Source organism: Herpailurus yagouaroundi, unplaced genomic scaffold (genome assembly GCF_014898765.1).
Source record: "Herpailurus yagouaroundi ecotype Mexico unplaced genomic scaffold, PumYag 199, whole genome shotgun sequence".
NCBI classification, from domain to species: domain Eukaryota; kingdom Metazoa; phylum Chordata; class Mammalia; order Carnivora; family Felidae; genus Herpailurus; species Herpailurus yagouaroundi.
The window spans coordinates 8,595,679-8,618,708 of record NW_024412430.1 but is presented as its reverse complement, the minus strand read 5'-3'; the positions used below and the strand labels follow the sequence as shown (position 1 = coordinate 8,618,708).

The window sequence follows — 23,030 nt, the reverse complement described above, 5'->3', positions numbered from 1 at the left end:
TGTTTTTAAACACTCTGCTATTGCTTTAAAAAAATGAGTGATATTACTTTCATAATTAAATAATTTTACATTAATTTAGATTAATATAGTGAGGAGAGACTTCATTCCACAGTATACCCTTTAGCCTTGGCCTTCAATGAATTGTACAAAGTGCATGGAGAGTTTAAGTACTGCAGCAAATCAGTTCTTCTGGACTTATGTGAACAGAGGGCTGAATATGACTAATCTGAAAGATTAATCCCTTACATAGGTCTTTAATTGCTACACTGTAATTTTCATCCTTCTCTACATCTATTTCCATGTGATTTAATAAATTAACCTTCTAGCTGCATGTTAATTTTATTTGCATAGAGCTTGGGAAAATTTTATTTTATTAATTCTGTGGTCACGGAACCGTGCCTCCCAAAAGAGAAAGCTGTTTGAAAACGGGTTTTGTACTGAGGGGGAAAGAATTTTGAACGAGTAAAGCCGTTTTTTTTTTTATTTTAATTTTTAAAAATTTGAGTATAGTTGACACCCAATGTTACATTAATTTCAGTATACAATGTAGTGATTCAACTTTGCTTTGTGTTGTGCTCACCACAAGTGTCGCTACCCCCTGTCACCACACAATGCCGTTATAGTACCTATATATATTGACTGTATGCCCTGTGCTGTGCCTTTTATTTCCATGACTTCTTCCAGAACTGGAAGCCTGTGTCTCCCACTCCCCTTCACCCATTCTCTCCCTCCCCGCCTACCTTCCTCTCTGGCAACCCTCCATTTGTTTCCTGTGTTTGCAGGTCTGCTTCTGCTTCTGTTTGTTTGCTTATTCATTTTTCTTTGTTTCAGATTCCACACATGAGTGAAATCCTCTGGTATTTGTCTTTCTCTGTCTGGCATATTTCACTTAGCATAATACTCTCTAGGTCCATCCATGTTGTCACAGATGGCATGATCTCATCCTTTGTTATAGCTGAGTAATATTCCATTCTATGTGTCTGTATGGATATATGCCATAAGAAAGAGGCAAGTCTCATTCAGGAAAACCCACAAATTATTACCAGGACTGAACAGAAAATTCTCTTGTGTGTGCACACCGCCCACCTTCTTTGATCCATTTTACCTTCCACGTTAACGCTTATAAGACATCACGTTTCCTAATTTTTGTGAAAATGTGAATATGGGTGATAAAACAAAGCTTATTTGGTCGTGTAAACTATACTTCAATTAAAAAAAAAAGACAAATAGATGAACAAAGGTTATATGGTTTTATGTGTCAAGAGCGTCGTGCGTATGTTTTACTAGGAGCAGAAATAAAGAACGACGGTTTCCAGGATTACCCCCACAGCTTCCATGTGCTGGCAAAGGAAAGCTCACTTCTGGAAAGTTCTGATCAGGATGGGAACAAGCACGGCCCCACCAGTTGCTCCCCACGTAGAGTTAGGAAATAAAATAACGTGGCTGTTTTCTTAGGGTGGCGATGAAGCCATCGTAGTATCTTTGGGCGGGGTGGGTATCCTATACTGCCGGTAACCTGGACCCTCGTTATTTTCCAGATGAAAAAGAGAAAACGGTAAGAGCCACAAAACTTGCTGAGCCTCGTGTGATCCCATGTTCATACGGGCCTCTTTTGAGGGGGTACCCGGTACACAGGGATTTTATCCATACGAGTGATCATAAATGCTCTTGTGGGGACGAGGCCAGCCGCAGCAGCTGCATGTACCTGTAACGTCTCGCTGTGAGTGAAGACTCACCAAACATTGTTAAGTGGTAAACTCCACGCGGGGTACTCTTCTCTCCAGACAGTGATGGCGCACGGCTGCTACCTTTCCGCCGAGGAACTCAACGTGTTCAGGGAGCGGGGAGCGGCGCTCTCACACTGCCCCAATTCTAACCTATCGTAAGTAGGCGGTAATCGGTCGGTAGCTGGTGAGCATTTGGGGTGTGAGTTAGCAGCCCAAAGACCTCCGTTTCCTCAGTCGTGTCTTTAGTGTCCCTCTTCTAGAGGCCTGTCTGATTGGGACAGGGACCAGGGAGGCACACAGACATTCCCCCGAGCCTTAGGGGACAGAAAGGGCACTCGAAAGAGGACACTTTGTGCGGAGTATGCACGCGAAGAACACAGCGTCTTTTAAAATTTCTGAGTCTGCGCAATGCCTCACGTCTGGAATTCATCCTAGACCCTTCTCTCCTGGTTTCTGCGGTTCCCAGCGGCAGCCTGTGAACTGCCAGGCCCCGACGCATCAGCCTGCACCCCCTCTTCCGGTGGTATCCCCTTTCTCTGGCCTTGCAAGTCCCGACTCATTCAGGGCAACAAATTATTCCAGACGGAGAGGAGAGGTGATGCTTTATAATTTGTACGTCTTCACATAGAAGGACGAGTTGGTTAAAAACAAACCAAAACAAACAAACAAAAAACACTGAAGACCAATAAGACTTTTGCACTAACTGCAAGGTCGAATTGCTTCATTTATCTCTCCTTACAAATGATTCCCCTGCTTTCCCTTCTGCTTCTTGCTGCTTTGTACCCTCCTGAGAGTAACCTCAACCCAAGGATTAAAGATCCTTTATGATTGTGTGTTCCTCCGGGACTCAGGTGATCTGATGTGGCTAATGAGTTTGTACCAACATGAGAGCCGATGTGACAGGAACCAAGTGTAGTGAAATCACCATCAGTACTGTTGGTGTCCTTTCTTTGTTGGAAGCATGTGGGTCTCCTTGTCCTGACTCTTTCCTCTCTCTACAGGCTCAGCAGCGGCTTTCTCAATGTCCTTGAAGTCATGAAACACAAAGTGAAAATAGGGCTTGGTACAGGTCAGTAGTTTGCTATTTGGACCTAAGCAAAGTGGTTGAGTAAGTGCGTAACTTTCTGATGTGACTAATTTTCAGGTAACAGTTCTATGTTAAAAAAAAAAAGTTTTATGGGATGCCTGGGTGGCTCAGTCAATTAAGCGTCTGATTTCTGCTTAGGTCATGATCTCGCAGTTCGTGAGTTTGAGCCCCATGTGGGGTTCTGTGCTGACAGCTCAGAGCCTGGAGCCTGCTTAGGATTCTGTGTCTCCCTCTCTCCCTGCCCCTCCCCTGCTCACGCTCCGTCTTGCTCTCTGTCTCAAAAGTAAATAAAATAAACATTAAAAAAATGTATTAAAAAATAGTTTTATTATCTGCTAGTACTGTCTCGAGCTGATAAAATGGTAAGGTTGGAAGCAGTAAGAAGGGGTTTTGATGATACTAACCTCCTGAAGGCCATTATCCTTGCTTCCTGTTCAGAGATTGGGTGATAAAGGGTAAGTCCTTCTAAGGTGTTTTAAAGGTTTTTTGTTGTTGTTTTTTTAAAGCTCCTTGATTTTTGTTCCCCTTTTGTTTTGTCCTTCTGGCTAGGTTTTGATGGTTTGGGTTTGTACGGTTTCAGTTTTTAATAACTATGTCATCGCAAATACTGTCTCAACAGAAAATTATTTGACCTTGCCACATAGTAAGCTCAGATTCTATCGAGGCCAGCATTGCGAACTCGGTGGTATGTTGAGAACTTGTTTTGCTTTTAAGCAGTGTTTCACAAAATGAGATTCCCCTTCCCGCAGGTAGTCTGTCGTTGGCTGTGTTGAAGGACAGTCCAGGTGTCTGAGGAATTAGAGATGTCTTTTTTTGTTCGCAGCACATTTTAATTGTTTTTCCTGAGTATGTGCAGTGCTTCTCACTTTGGAAATATGAGACAGGCCGAATGTCTAGGCATATCTGCCGTGAACCTTTTATTACTGTGTGTGAATAAACTAAAAAAATTTTTAAATGGGTGTGGGGCACAAGGATTTATTTTCCATTCCTTTTTTTTTTTTAATGCTTATTTATTTATTTTTGAGAGAACATGTGAATGAGCGTGAGTGGGGGAGGGGTAGAGAGAGGAGAAACAGAGGGAGAATCCCAAGCAGGCCCTGCACTGTCAGCACAGAGCCTGAGGCAGGGCTCGATCCCACCAACCTTGAGATCATGACCTGAGCTGAAAAAAGAGTCAGACGCTTAACCGACTGAGCCAACCAGGCACCGCTGTTTCAGTCAATTTCATACCAGCAATGTTGGTAAGATATACAATAGTACAAAATGAATTATTAATATCTTTAAAGATGTGTGCTATGTTAGATTTTCTCCCCCAATTTTACATGAATCAAAAGAATTAAGATTTTTTTTTTATTCTAATTTAAGGCTTCAATCACTGAGACTGTGGCAATACTTGGGTAGAGTCACAGGTGTTAAGGTGGTGATTTTACCTTCACAGAAGAGCTTTAATGAATAAGGAAAACATGGCCAAGAATTTTTGTTACATGCTAGTCAGTTAATGACAAATTTTGTAGGCAGCCAAAAATCAGGTAAGTGTTGCTTTCCAATTTTCTAGGATTTTGGTCTCCATGATTTAAATTCATCATACGACTTTCAGGGGTGCCTGGGGGGTTCAGCTGGTTAATTGTCCGACTCTTGATCTCCACTCAGGTCATGATCTCACGGTTCAAGTGTTTGAGCTCCCCCTCGGACTCTGCACTGACAGTGTGGAGCCTGCTTGGGATTCTGTCTCTCTCTCTCTGCCCATACCCTACTTGTGCGCACGCGCTCTCTCTCTCGTTCTCAAAATAAATAAATAAAAACTTTAAAAAATTCATCACATGACTTCTAGTTCTTGACTTTGGGTTGTATAGCAATGCATAAAGCCTTTAGGTAAAACTGTCACTTATTAGCTGTAAGACTTTGAGCAAATTACCTTAATTTTCTAAGACTTCATTTTGTAATTACGATAACAACAGTTATAGCTATGTGTACCTTATAAGCTTGTTTTGAAGCTTAAATGAAAAAAAAAAATGCATGCAAAGTGCTTAGCACATTCCTGGCACATTGCACCAGTCAACAAAGAGTGGTTTAAAGGAAAAATCAATGTTGGTGTACTGACCAAAGATTTGATTAAATATGATATATTCACTTATGCATTTGGAGAATGCTATTGCATTTTACATAGTTTCCGTTGAAATATCCCCTCTACATTCCACCCTTTTCTGAATATGCCCTTTATATAACAACCTGCCTGTCCCCTGGAGGCTCCAGAACGTCATTTAACCTCATACTGTAGAGAGACAGCAGGTCCAAAAGTACTTTGTTCACCCTGTCTATCATCAGTGGAGACAGATCTGGGCTTGTTCACCTATGAGATAGGAGAAACTCACATGAAGCTTAACAAAAACATTGCAAACCAAGAGAAAGTAGTATTCCAAAGGATGAGAAGATGAGCTTATCTCAGAAAATGACCTACTTCGGGATCCAGAAGAAAGTTTCAGAAAATTGCCGTCATCCTTGGAGTACAAGAAGACATGGTGCTTTGAAAAGACCACAAGTTGTGATGGAAAGGGAACGTGTTTAAATGAAAGAAGAAAACCGGAGGTGGGGGGAGGGCGGGAAGAATGAGACGCACTAGACAATCGCCTGCGGCTGGAGGGACAGTAAGTTTTACAACCACTTTGGAAAACTGGCAAACTGGCAGTTGCTTATAAAGTTAAATATGCATCTGCATATGACCTGGTAATTCCATTTTGGGGTATTTACCCTAGGGAAATGAACATGTGTGTTTATGGAAAGAGGAGTACACGGACGTGTATACCAGCTGTGTTTATAACAGCCCCACACTGGAAACAATCCAGACACCTGCCGACAGGAGAATGGATAAGCCAACTGAAGCATATTCCTACAATGGAGTGCTACTCAGCATTCAGGAAAGAACGACCCACCGATGTATGCAAAACAAGGGTCAATCTAAAAAATATTTTGTTAAATGAAAAAAGCCAGACACAGAAGAGCACACACTGCATGTCCCCATATGCATGAAACCTAGGGACTGATAGAGCTTACCTGGTGTTGATAAAAATCAGAAAGCAGTTGCCAAGGGTTGGGGCCGGAGGCAGAAATTGACTGGAAAGGGCGGCAAGAGAGCTTGCCGGAGCAATGGAAATGTTTAATATCTTGTTTTTCTGAAAGGTACTTCAGTGGCCAGGCACAGTCGTCAGCATTCATCGAACTGGACACCTGCCTTCTGTGCATTTTATGATATCTTAATTATACTTCAGTTTAAAAATAGCAAATAAACTAACCATGTAGGGAAGCTATGCGAAGTAGAACTATTGTTGCAGAAAATTAAATCAGTGATGTCAAGAACAAAGTTGGCCAAAGATCAAAGGGGGTGTTTGAGGATGATCCACGCGGAACGCAGGACAGCATTGCACCAGCACAGGGGAGTCTCCTGGCCCAGGATCCAGAACAAATATAATAGAAGTTTTGAAGGCTAAATCTTTTCCTTAAGCTTAAGAAAGAACTGTGTATCATATTCAAAGAACTTACCCTGTTCCAGGCTAATCATAACTGAACACATTGTGGCAAAATATTGGAGTTACAAAGAAAAAGGAAACAAAAAAGTCTTAAAACAGTAAGGCAGGGAAAAAAAAAAGTCAGTTATCACTAAAACAATTAAAAACCAGTTTGGCATGAAAAATACCAAGAGAAAGAAAGAGTTTGGAGCCAAATAGTTGTTACTCAAGAATATTATATTGGACGAGATTCTCCTGTGAAGGCAACAGAATTCTCAGATGTACAAAGTTTTGGAAAATATTCTCCCCATGAACGCTTTGGAAAAACTACTTGAAAATCTACAGCATTAAATGAGTTATGAGGCGAAATAAAGGGCCAGGATCAAGGAAGTGATATTATAATAGGATATCAGCGAAGGCTAAGTCAGTTAAAACAGAAATAAGATTTAAAAAATTGTAAAAGAGTTTAAAAAACGAAAGCAGAAATCAAAAGTGTATCTTAATAGAATGTGCACAGTGTGAAAAGTAATATCTTATAAAAAAGTTATCAGGCTGTGAACCTTAAACTGCTCTAAAAAATAAAGTCAGTAAACAACGGCAACAAATATAAACATTAAAAAAATTAAAATGGCAAATCAGTAAATCAAGAAGAGTCTCCGTCTGGTTGGGAAGAGGTTCCTGGGACCTGAATATTTTACTTTTGATACTGAGTGCCAGGTCCTTGAGGTTTGGTATTATATATCCCTTACGTCATTTGAACATCTTTAATCTTTCATCACAAACTTTGAAAGCGGTACATGCTCTGCAAGAAAAAACTTTCCAAATACTAAAATTTCTTCTATTTTCTGATTTTGTTAACAGAAACCAAGAAATTGCGGTTTCTGTGTAAGGTTAACAGAACGATGTATTTGGCAAGTGGGAACAAAATTCTAAGTATGTAAAATTTCTCATCTCAGAATAAAGGGACATAGTAAAAAAAAAAAAAAAAAAACCAGTAATCTGAAGGGAAAAAAATATGGAACAAGGTTTACGTCAACAAGACCTACGACTTAATTAAAACAAACAACATACATGGAACCAGGGTCCTACTTACTTTCTTTTTTTTTTTAATGTTTATTTTTGAGAGAGAGAGAGAGAGAGAGTGTGGGGGGCGGCAGAGAGAGAGAGAGACCCAGAATGTGAAGCAGGCTCCAGGCTCTGAGCTGTCAGCACAGAGCCCGACATGATGCTTGAATTCGTGAACTGCGAGGTCATGACCTGAGCTGAAGTCGGAGGCTTAACCGACTGAGCCACCTGGGCGCCCCCAGGGTCCCACCTCCTAATGACAATCTCCTGACTTTCTATCTTACTTGTTCCATTACTCCCAAAGCAATAGTTCTTTGACCAACTTGTAAACGCCAAGCCACTGATTCCGTGCTTTCTCAAATCCATTTTCCACTCCTAATTTACCCAGCTTAGATGCCAGAATACATTGCTACAATCATTTCCTTGGAAACTCTCGTGTCCTTTTCATTTTCTTTGTACTCACTTAGCAAAACGTGAACCTCCTTGGTTCTCCCAACGATTCCTCTTCTCAGCATCTGCAGCTGAGCATCTGGAAGTTGCTGGGGAAAAAATTCTCCGGTGGGGTTTCATTTTAAATTTTGCTCTCAAATTCCAAATGGCCCTCAGCACTACCCAAACAGACAATCACGTTGCTCTAAATACGCATGCATCCCCGTATTCCAAGACGGCCTTTTCTTATTTGTTTGCCCTAAACTTTCTACTCCAACTCTTACCCTCCTGACTTCTTTACCCTCCTCTCATGTCATTGAGAAAATAGAAACAATTGGAAATCCTTCCCTCCTCTTCCTCACACCAAATGTCCCCACGTACACACTTTCCTGCGTCTGAGTTGTCTCGTCTTCCTCTCGCTGCAGCCAAACAAACACACCCTGAGTGAGGTGTATTCTGTAATCTACACTGTACTCATCCAACCCACGACTCTAATATCTGCCGAGTCCACCCCCTTTCCCCAAATCAGCCACGGCCACCTGAGGTTGCCATGGTTTCTTGCCTAAACTCCTGCACTAGCTTCCTAATTGGTCTCCCATTCATCCCGGGCCCTTCTAATTCAGTCTTCTCTTTTCAAAAGAATTAGAGTGAAAATCAGACCATTTTACCTCCTCCTGCTTACACCCTTCAGTGGGGTTTTGAATAGGGAAACCTCATGCCAAGGCACACAAAGCTCTGTCTGCGTGGTTTGACACCCGTCCAGCTCCCAGCCTTGTCTCTCACTTCTCCCCGTTCCCTACACTGGCTATGTTTTAAACCACTCTACGAAGTCACACTCCCTTCTACCAAAAGAACTTGTGCATTCTGTTCCTCTGCCTGGAATGCCCTTTATGTCACTCTTTATGTGGCTGAGTTCTCACTCCTGTCCTAGTCTAAATATCATTGCCTTAGAGAGGTCTTTTCTTGACCTTCCTGGCTAAATGGGTTTTCCCTGTCCATTTTCTTTATTACTAGCTGAATGTTATCTATACTTAATATTTGTTTGTTCATGTGTCTCTTTTCCTTCTCCTTCGCCAGGTAGTTGGCTCGTGTGGAGCCCATAACTTTTACTTATGAGTGCTTAAATAGATCAAGCACATAGAAGGTGCTCAGTAAATGACGGTCAATAAATGAATGAATGAAACAAAATGCACACGCACATATCTAATCATGTGCTTTTACCTTCCCATTGCCCTTTGGCTCAAGTTTTTACTCTTGTATGGTTTCTTCAGTGTCTTCCTGTAAATAATGTCCTTCGTGTTGACTGGCAAATGATATCGTTCTTCCTCATTGTGATGGTAGAGGGACTTGGGGGTTTGGGAATCCATTTTCTGCAAAAATGCATTCTTTTTGCCCCCTCCAGTTCCCCCATGTAGTTTCCATCCTTTAGTCCTTATTTCTTTGCACTTATGCTATTTAATTGGATTTTCTCAGCAACTGTTAAGGTAGGTCATGTTATTTTAATTTTCTGAGAAAACTGAGGTTCATAAGGTACCGACCAAAGGTCTATAAAACAATAAAGCCCCAGATCCACAGTTTAAAACCAGGTCAGTAAAATGTAAAACTCATTCTTTCTCTCTCCACCCCGTCACGCTGCCTCTTGTGATATGATAAAATAGGGATTTTACCTTCATTAAATGTGTTGCGGGGAGGTGTTGGGGGGCAGGGGGAAACCATTGAGCTCACTGGGGTATCTTAGGGATCAGGAAGTTAGTTACTCTGGACAGAAATTCCCAGAAGAAAAGCTTGACTCTTACACCAATAGTCCAGACTAAATACCAGGGTCCATTCATTCTTTCTTCGGCACAGTATGGTTCCTATTGGTACTTTACTGACATAACAACTGAAGAATATAGGATCCTCAGCAACATAATAAGACAGCTCTCAAAATTTTCTCAGTGAATTGCATAGCATTGTTTTCTAATCTGCCTTTATTCTTTCTATATTGTTAGTTTTTATTAGATATTGAAGAAAATACTACTTTCTGTCATATTTCATAAAACCTGTTTTTTTTTTTTAACTGCATTAGTCAAATCTTCCCTGTTAATACCATCCTAATGGCGTTGCTTTTGTTTTTGTTCCTTTCAGTCTTTGTCCACATACAGTTGACCCTTAAACAATGTGGGGGTTGGGGATGCTGACCCCATGCATAGTCGAAAATCCGTGTATAGTTTGACTCTCCCAAAACTTAACTGTTAATAGCCTACTGTTGACTGGAAGCCTTACCCAAAACATAAACAGTCAGTTGGCACATATTTTGTATGTTATATGCATTGTATACTGTATTCTTATACTAAAGTAAGCTAGAGAATAGAAAATGTTACTAAGAAAATCATAAGGAAGAGAAAATGTATTTACGATACTGTACTCTATTTAAAAAATCTACATATCACGTGTTGTTCAAAGGTCAGCTGCATTTTGAAATATATATTCAGTCTTTACATGTTTCCATACCTTATGGTGATAGCATTTTTATTCTGCATTTACACTTAACGTTTGCTTGGTTCTAGCAATAAAAAGTAAGCAGACAATGTTTTTCAAAGTTAAAAGTACGTTATTTCTGAATCTTATCTGAAATTTTTCTAGTTTGAAGCTATGGTAAAATGAAGATTTAATGGATTGTTACTAAAATGGACAAATAACTTTTCTTAAATTTAAGTTTTTATTTTAATTCCAGTTAGTTAACAGTGTTATATTTGTTTCAGGTGTGCAATAGAATAATTCAACACTCCCATACATCACCCCGTGCTCATCATGACAAGTATACTCCTTAATCCCCATCACCTATTTAACCCATGCCTTCACCCCTCTCCCCTCTAACAGCCATCTGTTTGTTCTGTATAATTAAGAGTCTGTTTCTTGGTTTGTCTCTCTTTTTCTTATTTTTTTCACTTTGCTTGTTTTGTTTCTTAAATTCTACATGTGAGTGAAATCATATGGTATTTGTCTTTCTCTGACTGACTTATTTCGCTTAGCATAATACTGTTTAGCTCCATCCATGTTGTTGCAAGCGGCAAGATTTCATTATTTTTTATGGCTGAATAATATTCCTGTGTAATATGCCTGTGTAATATATATATGTGTGTGTGTGTGTGTGTGTGTGTGTGTATATATATATACATATACATTTATATATGTATATATATATATACACACACACACACATATATATATATATACACACATATATATCATATCTTCTTCATTAAAATGAACTAATAACTTAGGTAGATGTAATAAAACTTGCCAAAGAAGTGGATGATCTTCTGGTAGTATTCATCTGCTAAAAGAAAAAAATTTCTAAAAACAATTCTATACATGTTATCCAAGGACATAGAAGACAGTTGCACATAGAAGTGAACTGCAGTCTAGAGATTATTACTTAATAGGCTATTACTTTCCACTTTTGAAGTATATGTAGACACTGAGAATTAAGTTTGTCTACCTGGAAATGCAGAAGGAACCCTTAAAATATAAAAGGTATTTTATTAGTTATAGATGTACTTTTCCTTTAATAAAACATGCTAATTTATTTACTTGGCATCTATTTACGCAAATGCATTTAATAACTTCTACATTTGTTCTTGTCAAACGTAGCATTTCAACTTAATTATGGTTAGAGACTTTATTTAAATCACTAAAAATCACATTCCTCATCTGATGATGATGCCAACCAACATATAAAGCTGTTTACATCAGCACTGTTCATTTATTACACTAATTTTCCAGAATGTCTAAGTTCATTTTAAAAGCTATCCCTGAAAAATTATCATAAAGAGGTAGCTTTTTAATGCCCAAAGTTCTCATCTGGATTAGAATAGAGTTAGGATGAGATTTTAGGGCATAAGAGCATGAGTTTGTTTTAAATCTCATGTTACCCAAATTACCTTCGTAACTATGCAGACATACTTCTGTGAGGCTTCAGGGAATATTCAGAGATAAGAGTTTCTCCCCTTAACTTTATTAACCATTTGGGCATTGTACTGGGTTGAATTGTGCATTTCTGCCCCCCCCCCTAAAAAAGATGTCTACTGGAACATGTAAATGTGACCTTGTTTGGAAAAAGGTCTTTGCAGATGTAATTAAGGTAAGGATCCCAAGATGAAGTCATTCTGAGTTAAGGTGGGCCCCAAATCCAATGATGAATGTTCTTATAAGAGAAAATGAGCAACATGTAAAGACAGAGGGAAGTAGGCCATTTGAAGGCAGAGGCACATATTGTAGCTATACTGCCACAAGCCATGGAACGGCAGGAGACACCAGAAACTGAAGCAGCAAAGAGAGATTCTTCCCTAGAACCTTTGTAGGGATCATGGCCCCGCCGACAGTTTGATTGAAGACTTCTGCCCTCCAAAACTCTGAGAGAATACACGTCTGCTACTTTAAGCCACCACATTTGTGGTAATTTGTTGTGGCAACCCTAAGAAAGGAATACAGGTATCCATTTGATGCTAATTGCAGGTTTTCAATTATTTTAAATGTTACTGTATACCTATTCTGTGTTTAGATAAGATCTTTTCTTTGAAGTATATTGCAGACTGAATATCAGTCACTAAAACCAAAAAACCAACCTCATATACCTCGTACTCCATATACCTCATATTCCATTTATCTCATGAAGTGACTGCTTTGGCTTTATTTTGTCTACCGTAGATGTGGCCGGTGGTTATTCATCTTCCATGCTTGATGCAATCAGAAGAGCAGTGATGGTTTCCAATATACTTTTAATTAATAAGATAAATGAGAAAAGCCTCAGCCTCAAAGAGGCCTTCAGACTAGCTACTCTTGGAGGCAGTCAAGGTAATGACCATTTTCTTTCTTTCTTGAACAGTATACAACCATGCCGATCTGTGTCCTTGCAAGCAACGTGAAGGCACAGGAGGGTCGCATCAGCAGGCATCCCATACTCATGACTGTCGTATCTCATATTACATATCCCAAATTTAGCGACTTAAGGTTCAGATATGTGGCGGAGATGTCATTTCTTCAGCAAGCCCCCTGTCTTTGACAGAAGACATGCTCGGCACACAATTATATTAATTTTGCTTTGCTGGATATTTGCAATGGTCACATGTGAGTTCTTTAAAATAATCAGTTTTTTTTCCCAGAGTCAAGTAACATGCTCTCTGTTGGCTTGAGTGATGATAACAATAATAGTAAAAATAATAGCCAAGAGCTACTGAACTCTCACCAGATGACAGGCAGTATGCAGCATGCTTTATGTATGTTGTTCCTCAATCCTTATAACCACTGCGACGAATTCCACCTTACCAGTGAGATACCTGAATGAGGCACACACAACCATCAAGGTACAGAGCGCCATGGTTTGAACCCAGATCGTCTGATGCCAGAGCGCAGGTTCTTACCCTTGCACTGTGATACCTTCCTCTATAAATCTTAGAAATGCAGGATGATAGTAGCTGAGAGTATCCTGGGAAGAGAACTTCCTGGCTCTTCTTTGAATGTTTGGGGCTATGATGAATGCCATAAAGAACATTGAAAAAAACAAAACACAAGTAGAGGTCATGCTCTTGGCATTTTCCTAATGATTTCGTTTTCTGAAGTTCCAAGTTTTAAATCGCCCATTTTTAAAAACAAGTGTGACACTCCCCACCCCCACCCCCAGTCCGTTTGTGCATCTGAGTGTGAGTAGCTGGCCTACCATCTTATTTTCGGGGTGCGAATGGATTGTACTTAAATGGTGCTTTTTTTATTCTAGACTCTCTGTGAGGTGCTTCATCAGGATCCTGTATGTGATCAAGCTGGTATGGGGTGCTTACCAAATCCTTTTCTGTCTTGGCTGTATAGCGTTTAAATCTATTTTCTGGGCCACTGATCTTCCTGTGATGAAATTTCTTCTCCTTAGCTTGTGCCTCTATGACACTATGAGGGAAATGAGATGAACAGTTCCCTGTTTAAACTGTGGCATCTTCCCAGCTTGCCACAGCCTTTACATTCACTCTCAAGATCAGGATGTGCATAAATCACCCTCGCAGAGACATTTGCTCCAAGGCTGCAAAACTGCATTTCCTGAAACGTATCTGAACTGCTTACCAGCCCTGCTGGGCCTCTCTGCAATAATCTGAATTTAGACCAATTTACAAATTTACGGAAGCAATTGTGTCTTTTTTGGTTAGTTCATGCCTGACTTTCCAGCTTCTAATGATTAGCTCAGTTAGTTTATATATACCATTACACTGGCAAATGAAGCCGGTTCTCTGGCCTATTAAACACACAACCATTTTATGTTGAATACGGTCATTAAAGACTCATATTTGTTATACTTCTTTGTCAAAGGCAAAAAGAAGTAGATTGTAATTGGTAAAGGAGGAGAGAATTTCCGCTGATTTTCTATTACATTTGGTCCTTCCCCACATAATTAGTAGAGGTCACCTAACTGCCTTTAACCTTTTCGAATTCTTTTTACACCCCTGTCTTCCTAAAAGAATTCTTTAGCTACACACTCTTTTTCTTTTCTGAGAATAAAGGAATTGCCCTTTAAATAATCTTTTAAGAACAAGTAGGATTTCTACATCAGTGCTTAGACAATTGCCAAAAGACTACTGGATATCCATATGTAGAAATATAATGTACCAGATATTGTCTGACAGAGATACGTAATCCAGTATTTTCACATTGGACTCTATCCTTCCTGTAACAGAATACAACCAACACATGTAAAAATTCAAATAAATAATGCTGCCCTCCAGCTGGCCTTCCTTTTACGCATGCTTCCATTTGGCACCTCAGTGCACACTTAAATTACAGCCTTTAAGGAGCTTTAGACTTAATACCTTTATTGACTAGGAAAGCCAACCACTCCCATCTTCTGAAACTAAATCATAAGTGACAGATGTTCTTCCTTGACATCCAATATTCATGGAACATGAAGTCTAGCTTTGCGATGGATCAAGTCAATAGATGTTATTGACCCATGCCTATTTTAGAAAACCATTCTTCTTCCCTGGCAACCAGAAAGCCCTTGAGGGTACAGAGAAATCAGTCTGCTTTCAAAAGTGTTGGGACTCTTGAGTTATGGGGATCTATTTACTTTCAGAAGCGAATTTTCTCCAGTCACAGGATGTAAACCGAGGAACTTATGATGGATATGCCTGCATTCGCAAATATGTAAAAGGATACTTATTTTTTTTTATTGACTCGAGGTTCATTTCACTGCCATGAAAATAAATCCAGTCAGCTGTTTCATGGAACAAAAAGGGCAAGGAAAAAAGCTGGAATGTGAGGGGAGAAGGAGAGGGAAGAAGAAGAAAGATATTATGTCAATTGTCATGTTTGTTTGAGGGATGAATGGAAATCATAGACCAGCTGGACTGTGAAATGCACTGACAGAGCTGAGATAGACCGACGCCATCCGAATCGTAGATCGTGGTGATGAGGGGAACTGTCTTGATTCTTAGATTTTGCTTTCTCTGTCCTTATTCTGCTTTCTGTATGTCAAAGTTTTAGGACCGCTTGGAAGGAGAGAGCTTTTCTGCTTCACACTAAGATACTAACTTTTTCTAGTGATATGTTGGCAGATTCTGTCCTTGCAAACTGGGACATTTTCACCACCTGATGGCTCCAAAGACTGACTGTTTATTAATTTATTCCACCCTGTAGCCCTGGGGCTGGAAAAAGAGATTGGAAACTTTGAAGTGGGCAAGGAATTTGATGCCCTCCTGATCAACCCCAAAGCGTCTGACTCTCCCATTGACTTGTTTTCTGGGGATTTTTTTGGTGATCCGTCGGAAGTAAGTAAAATAAATTTCATCAGAAGGCATAGATTTCATGAAGTAGTCACAATATCTTCCCTATAGAAAAAAAGATAGAAACTGCAACTTTTCATGGAATGCAGGAGGATCTTAAAAGGGACGCTAGATCCTTTTCAACTGTTTATCATTTGCCAATGCAATGTGAATAATGGTACTGACAGAAATCGGTATCTTGAAGATACTTGTATATTTGAATGTATTTGACTACAAGAAGCCACAATATACCTATTCCTTATTGATCACTTGCTATGTGCTAAGTAGTATGGGATTAAGTACTTCCATGCATCCTTTTTGATCAACCATTAGAATGACTCTTAATGACACGCAAATGCTGTTAATATCTCTCGTTGCTCACATGGGCAGTGAGGCCTAATGGAAGTTAAGTGATTTACCTAAGGACTCCTGGCTAGTAATTAGTAGTTAGTAGATACAGTTTGGATTCCAGCCCAGGACTTTCTGACTTCCAGAGTCTGGCCTCTTGACCACAATGCTACCTTGATTTTCTTAACTTTATAAGAAAATGAGTTTTATTACCTTGTTCCTCTTGTTTTAAAATATTTTTTCTATGTCTAAACTGGTTCTTCCTAACAACTCTTTATAAAACTGAGTTTTTCTAGAAAGTAATTAACTATTACTGATGTGATGAGGGCTGGGAGCGAATGATCAGGAAAGAATTCTTGAGACGTTTGTGGTGCAAAAAGATGTTTTTATTTAAGCATGGAGACAGGACCCTTGGGCAGGAAGAGCTGCTCTGGAATTGTGAGGAACAATTGATTATATACTTTTAAGTGGTGGTGGTGGGCAAGGGTGGTAAAGACAAAGGAAGTTTCTAGAAGGTATTTTCACATGTTAAAGAAGACTCATAGGATCCTGGAAGTCGTGGCTATTGTCAAGGAAGGTTGCATTTTACCTCTAGCAAAGTGTTAACATCAAAGCAGTTTTGAGTTCCTTGAGGAATGTCCTACTCTGCCTGTCTCAAGTATTTGTCAATGGGCTGCAAGTTCTAGGGAAATTTAACTTTGTCTACATTTCTTTTGCATTTGTTCTCCTCATCACTACTACTTATACATCGATACACTGGTGAGAGTAAACAGGACATTATATATAACTTGTCAAGGTTTTTAGAAGAAAGATGCCAGATTGCTTGAAGGTGGTACCATTTGTTATTTTTATATTACTTATTTATTCTTTTACCCCTTCATTAAAGTAAATTTGTGGGAATAGGGCTGAGTCCCATTCACCCACTTTTCTTATACACCTCTTAAAATATTTGAATTATTTTATTAAATTAATTTCTTTAATTTATGTAACACTTTTCTCTGAAGATTTCAATATCACATGCCAAGAACTTTTACATAATGGATAAACATTTGTTAATAGCCAGGATTATTTTTTAAGCAAAAGACCATTTCTTTTTCACTAATAGAGTAGATTTTGCCATTGAGAAATACATTTCTGTGTCTGTGCTTTGCCAACCGCTATTGGCTATGAATTTACTTTCCTAAATGCACAGAATTTTTTTTCTTATTATTATTCTATTTTGTATTTTAGGCTGTTATCCAGAAGTTCCTCTATGTAGGTAGGTGGATATATGTCTCTGTGGGAAATAAAATCTTTGCTTGTCTCTTTCTTGGGTATGGCTCCCTATATTTGTGGCACCACAGGCTAAACCCTATGCGTGGCCATTTTATTTGGTTTATTATTTTATTTTAACATTTCTCAGCATCAAGCCCATTTAGGGCATACTATTTAAAGGCACTATTTGAAATGCACATGCCTCTCTGCGAGATAAACCCAAAGCTGAGGAATGGCAGGCAGGCCCAGGGGAGGGGCCATCCTGTCTCTTCCTCCTACATTCGCTCTGTCCGCCCCCCCAAGGCTACCCTGCCATGTCGTATTTGTGATGTTTGTGGTGGCGTCTCACTGCGTGTGGTTTTTTGTGTTTTGTTTTGTTTTAATGTACTCACATTCCATTCCGTTCACTGAGAGAGAGAAATAAAGAGTACCGAAGGCTCTACCTTGCCTCCACTTGGTCCACTGAGCTCTGAGTCCTGCATAAACCTGACATGGGAGAGACGCAGGTGCTATTTCTTGAGCTCACTTCCTGCAGGCCTTCCACCTCACCACCCAGAGTATGATTCTGAGGTGTAAAGATAGTATTTCCTTTACATTTGGTGCTGGAAATGCAAACCACTCCAGCTGAAAGGGAGCGGACCCAACTTTCTGTGATTTCTGCCTTAGATGCAGAATTCCAACCCTAATCCTCAAATTCGAGGCAACATCTTCCCTTGGCCATGTCCCCTTGTCCAGATGAGAAACAATCTGAGAGAAAAAAGGCACCTTTGTGCGTTTTCTCTCATAGAAGTGGTATTTGTTTCTAAAACCCGCCCGGTAGCAATTAGAATACTCCAGACATAAAAGCCCTTGATGAATGATTCTCTCATTTTTCTTTCAGGAGATGACCGAAATATTGAAGAAGTTTACGTGGGCGGAAAGCAGGTGGTACCCTTTTCAAGCTCAGTGTAAGACCCTTGGCCTCTACCAGCTCTGGGATCACGTGGTTCTGCGTCTCCCTTGTGCCCGGGCGGAGTTAGAAAGTCAAAAAATAGTATCTTGTTCTTGGGATGACTATCTCTTTCTGTGTCTAGTTACAGTATTCACTTGACAAATCATTTGAAGGAAGTTGCATTAATTCTCAACTCTGTTTGGGAGGATTCAAAATTTCTCCCTTTTGAGCTGTTCGGATTTACTTTAAGCTCAAACATAAGGGAATGTTCTTCCTGATGGTGTTCTTACTATGAGATTTAAATGAAATCACTCCATATTTGGAAATGTGGAGAGAAAAGATACTCCTATAAGGTTAGATACTTTGAGCTAATAAATGTGAAAATCAGAAATGGAGAATGAAACAGTGGATATATTTTTATGAGGCAGAAAAAGTTAGACTATGAGCAGACATTGGAAAATCAATTCAGATTATGTTTGAAAATTAAATGCTGAGCATATTAATTTCAGAAGAGAACTTGTTGAATTTTAAAATGTGTTTCTAGATTGACCTTGTGTTCTAGAAATTTGCACTTAATGGAATTTGCATTTCAGAGATGTTATTGTTGTGCTTTGCCTTCTTTGGGCATGAAATGTCAGAAACTGGATGCTACATGCTTTCTTAATACAGTTCTGTGCTTCAAAGTGTTCGACAGAGGTTGGGTATTAAAGATTTAAAGTCTCTTAGGAATATTATTCATATAACTACATGGCATAAATAGTGATATTTTTGTGTACTTCAGAATCACCTTAAAGTATAACTATGTGACGCTATTATTGCTTCCGTGTTATTAGAAGAGAAACACATTCCATACTCCACACTGTTGTGTAGACTGGTCATCCTAAACTGGGGTAAGTGCTGGATGTCAAGGATCCGTCAGTACTAAAAGGAAGGGTTCCATTGCAATGACGTATTCTCTCCAAGAGTAATGCCACCGTTGCTGAAAATTTCATACTCGGATATCAATCTGTTAGAACTTTGAAATGAAGGACAAATTCAACTAAAAATATTGTTACAAATCTTTAAATCCTGCTTATCGAAAGTACTCTGTGTTTCAATTTTATCCTATTGACTTTTTACTTCAAGTAATTTTCAGGACATCAGAATTTTAGGATAATGAAAACTATGTAGATGTCCCACGTAATAGTTATATTAATAGGACTTAATCTGTACTAGACATCTAGGAACATGAAACAAAGCAAAAAGTATTGTTATGCCTCCCAACTCTTACAGTGCGCTTTCCCATACCCTATAATTAAAAACAAATTGACTTTATGATAAACCCTTAAGAAGTATTGATGTGACTGTCACTTAAATACTACATTTTTCTCGTTTAATTCCAAATACTATAAACCAATATGGAAAAGGAATAGATTTTCTTAATATATCATAACACTCATGCTTAGAGCTTAAGTGTGACTCTTTATTATTTACTTTAGAGAGAGAACTTTATGTAATATCATATAGCTAACTCCATATTTACCGAACTAAGACCAAATTCCTCTTGTACTATACTTTGTTCTCACATAGTTATGCTAACTCAGCAGTAATTTGATTTGCCTCCTTTTTGTTTTTTGTTTTTGTTTTCCCGGTGGAAACACTTTTATAATTGATTTTGTATACACAACACCTACTGATCTCATTTTTATTCTTTTTAAGAACTTTTCTTATTTGAGTCCCGTCGACTCACAATTTGATCTCATTTTAAAACAACAACAACAACGACAGAGTTTGTGTTGTGGGATATAAAGTAACTCAGTAAATTCAGTTTCCGGTGTCAATCTCTGTATTTCCAGAATTCCTAATTCCCGAGCTATGTCAACAAGGCCCCGCCAGTTTTCTCCCCATTTCTCTGTAGTGTTGACTGAGTGTTTGCTGCTCTGCCTCCTAGTCCCTGACAAAGGAACATGATTACCTGGTGTCTAACCCACAGGGGCGGGCTTAAGAATTTGGATGAGACACGCAAAATCCACTAATAGGCAGCGGCTATCCCCAGCTTTTGCAAGATCCTACACTTGTACCTTCCTTAAAGATGTACATTTTGACGTTGAACATCAGTTTTCATTTAGACTAAGGATTCATACGCGGTGTATCTAAGTAAGTGCAGCATCAGCGACAAGTAGAATGGATCTATACCACCGATTTGTCGAACATTAAATGTAGCCCAGTAGGATGTTGAGACCCTACTATCTTTTCTAGTAAAAATAGAATGTGTTGACATGTTTACATGTAGTTTGATCTCCCTGCATCACTTACAACTTACGTGTTTGGTTTCTCCAAGTGCCGTGTTCCGAACGTCGCATATGCTTTTCGCAGCGCTACAGGCATTGGCCATACATGTGGCCAAATGCTCTACACTTTGAAACCTTGGCTTTGCCTCATGCGGCTTAACTTTCTGAATTGTGGACAGGCGGTATTTCAACCCAACACGGTTTGTCACTTTATGTTTGAATATTTTTCTCTCTGACAGGAAAGAAAGAATTAATTGAGACTTCTTATCAGCCCCCTCACCTCACCTGGCACTGTTTGCCTCGGGTTTTATGGTACTTTTAGTGGCATACACATTAGCAGGTAAAAACTGATTCAATAGTGGTGACTAGCACACATTTCAAAGGTACTTTTTACAACAGAACACCGGCCGAGCTGCACTGCAGGCCGAGCAGCTAAGGTGCACTGAATTTCCAAAAGGGAATGGAACATGGGACTAGGGCCCGAGAGGTTGTCCTCATAATCATAACCTGAGACTGAGACCCTGCTCCCTTCATAAGCTCCTTCTCTGATTTAATTGTCAAGGGCTCTAGAATCCAAGAGAGTGTCTTGAACTAGCTCCCTTCATGGCAGGAGGAGATCTTTCTGAGTTATTATTGCGAAAATTGAACCCCTCTGAATCTCTTTTTCACTTCCGTGAGAATTCTGCATGGTGAAGGGAGGAAAGTAGTTGGAAACACTCCTGTTACGCTCAGCTGATTTTGAACTGTGCCCTTGAAATCCCTGTTGGCAACTAAAGCTGAGATGTCAGAGAGGAAACATAATGGATGTGAGATCCAGCAATGTATTTTGAATCTTCACTCCCTTCCAGACTCTTCCTATTTTTAATCTTTTCACCTCAGAACTAGACATATGGAAGGCTTTCAAGGCAAGCTGGAAGGCACGTTGGATCAGTTCTACCTTGTGCTATACCTAAAAGATCTCCAGAAGTGGAGGCTTGTGTAGTAAGTAGCCTCCGGGACATCTTTTCATTTTTGTCCATTTTTTTAAAGTTGATGATGCTTCTGGACACATTCACATGTCTGAAAGGAGTGTTCGGAATTTTATAAGTTAGACGAAGAATTGTGTCATGGCAACGTCTTGAAATAATTTTCAGATTACATGGATTGTTATGAATATTAGAAGAGATATTTGCAACTTCAGGTCTACCTAGCCCCTTTAGGTATGATTTTGGACCCCAACCCTTTTCAGTGTCTCTAAAGGAAAAGTGTGGAAACAAGTGCAAAGATGAAGGAAGGGACACTGTTGGCAAGCCCTAGCATTGGTCCCCATGCATGTTTTCACACCCGTCCTTTCCCTCCCACAGCCCCAAAGGCGAGAGATTGAGGGCTGAGGGGTTAGTTTGTAAATCTGATCCGAATTTACTGAAATGCAAAAGTTGAACAGGCCAGTGATGGACGTCAGTATAAATTCCAAGATGGCTTTCAGAGTCCACGGGGTTCAAGTGACTTGAGTCACAGATATTACATGGCATTGACTTACCTGTCCACTTCCTACTCAAGAGCCTGTCAGAAAGCATTCTCTATCGAAAACCACCTTCCATGGTTGTTAAGCTCTTGATTGCTGCTTTCAAGAATATATATGTGTGTATTCATGGGGACATTTTTACTCAATATTTGTGTGATTTGCTTACTGTTCATGTGCTGAGTGAACTCCTTTGTGCTTCAGACAAAAATAAATGAGATTTTGTGTTTACATTTTTTTGTTGTTGTGAGTTCTATCATTCTGACAGAAGGGAGATTAATCTTACAATGCTTTCCTCCTTTTAACGTGAAATTTTAAAAACAGAATATTTAGCTGTGGACCAACATGTACCAGGACATTTTATGACAGATAATATACATAACTTTAAAAAATTAAGCTATAATGTCAGCCCTTCAGAATCAGATTGCGATCGCTTTTGATTTCTGCACAAATTTCCTATTTTCCAAAGTCACAACCCAGAGTCAGAAATGCACTTGAGCATCAAGAATTAGTTCATACCTAACATATGTGCATGTGGATTTAAAACAAAACTCTCACAAAATAATACTCTCCGTAACTGTGATGCCCCGGGCTACTTTCTGCACTATTACTCTGTTCCATCCTTTTGTGTTCTGTTCTATGATATTTTCTTCTAAGTTTTTTTTATGCTGATAGTGATTTCGCAGGTTGGTTTCTTGGTCCTGGTGGGCTGGCAGCTGCAGTGTGGAAGCGGAATTTCTAGTGTCTTTTGAGCTGTTTAAGTCTCCATGACCCCATTCTGTGATTGGGGCCTGACCTAAGTACCTGCCTCAGAGTAGTGAGGATTAAATAGAATAATACATGGCCAGCTCCCTGGAGAGCATCTGAGACCAAGTGAGGGCTCACCATGTGGTAGTTATTATTTTTAAAATGAATACAGACTGAACAGAAATAAAAATAATTTGAACTGTATTTTTATCAGTTTATTTTTTAGAATCTAAACCAAGTGATGTTAAGGATCTCTCTGCGCATAAAAATATTCTGTAAGGATTAAATCTGATTTCTCCCCCCCTGGAGCTATGATGTTCATTTTTTCTTTATAACACGAAGCATAAGAAAGTGGTAGAAGATTTGGTCTTTAAATTCACCCTC

At 39.4% G+C, this 23,030-nt stretch overlaps 1 protein-coding gene across 5 annotated transcripts in view; it reads left to right on the top strand.

Moving 5' to 3' along the window:
• GDA (guanine deaminase) overlaps nt 1-22,132 on the top strand; it is a 116,874-nt gene extending 94,742 nt beyond the window's left edge. For 3 of the 5 annotated variants that reach the window (XM_040449350.1, XM_040449345.1, XM_040449346.1), the window contains 6 exons: nt 1,785-1,882; nt 2,729-2,796; nt 12,504-12,650; nt 15,471-15,601; nt 17,174-17,201; nt 18,078-22,132. In XM_040449350.1, coding sequence (XP_040305284.1) covers nt 1,785-1,882; nt 2,729-2,796; nt 12,504-12,650; nt 15,471-15,601; nt 17,174-17,201; nt 18,078-18,148 — 543 coding nt within the window. In that variant the 3' untranslated portion in view covers nt 18,149-22,132. Of the gene's footprint in view, nt 1-1,784; nt 1,883-2,728; nt 2,797-12,503; nt 12,651-13,569; nt 13,616-15,470; nt 15,602-17,173; nt 17,202-18,077 lie in introns of those variants that run through there. The other 2 variants (XM_040449347.1, XM_040449349.1) reach the window with 2 other exon arrangements.
• The last annotated feature ends 898 nt before the right edge of the window (nt 22,133-23,030 follow it).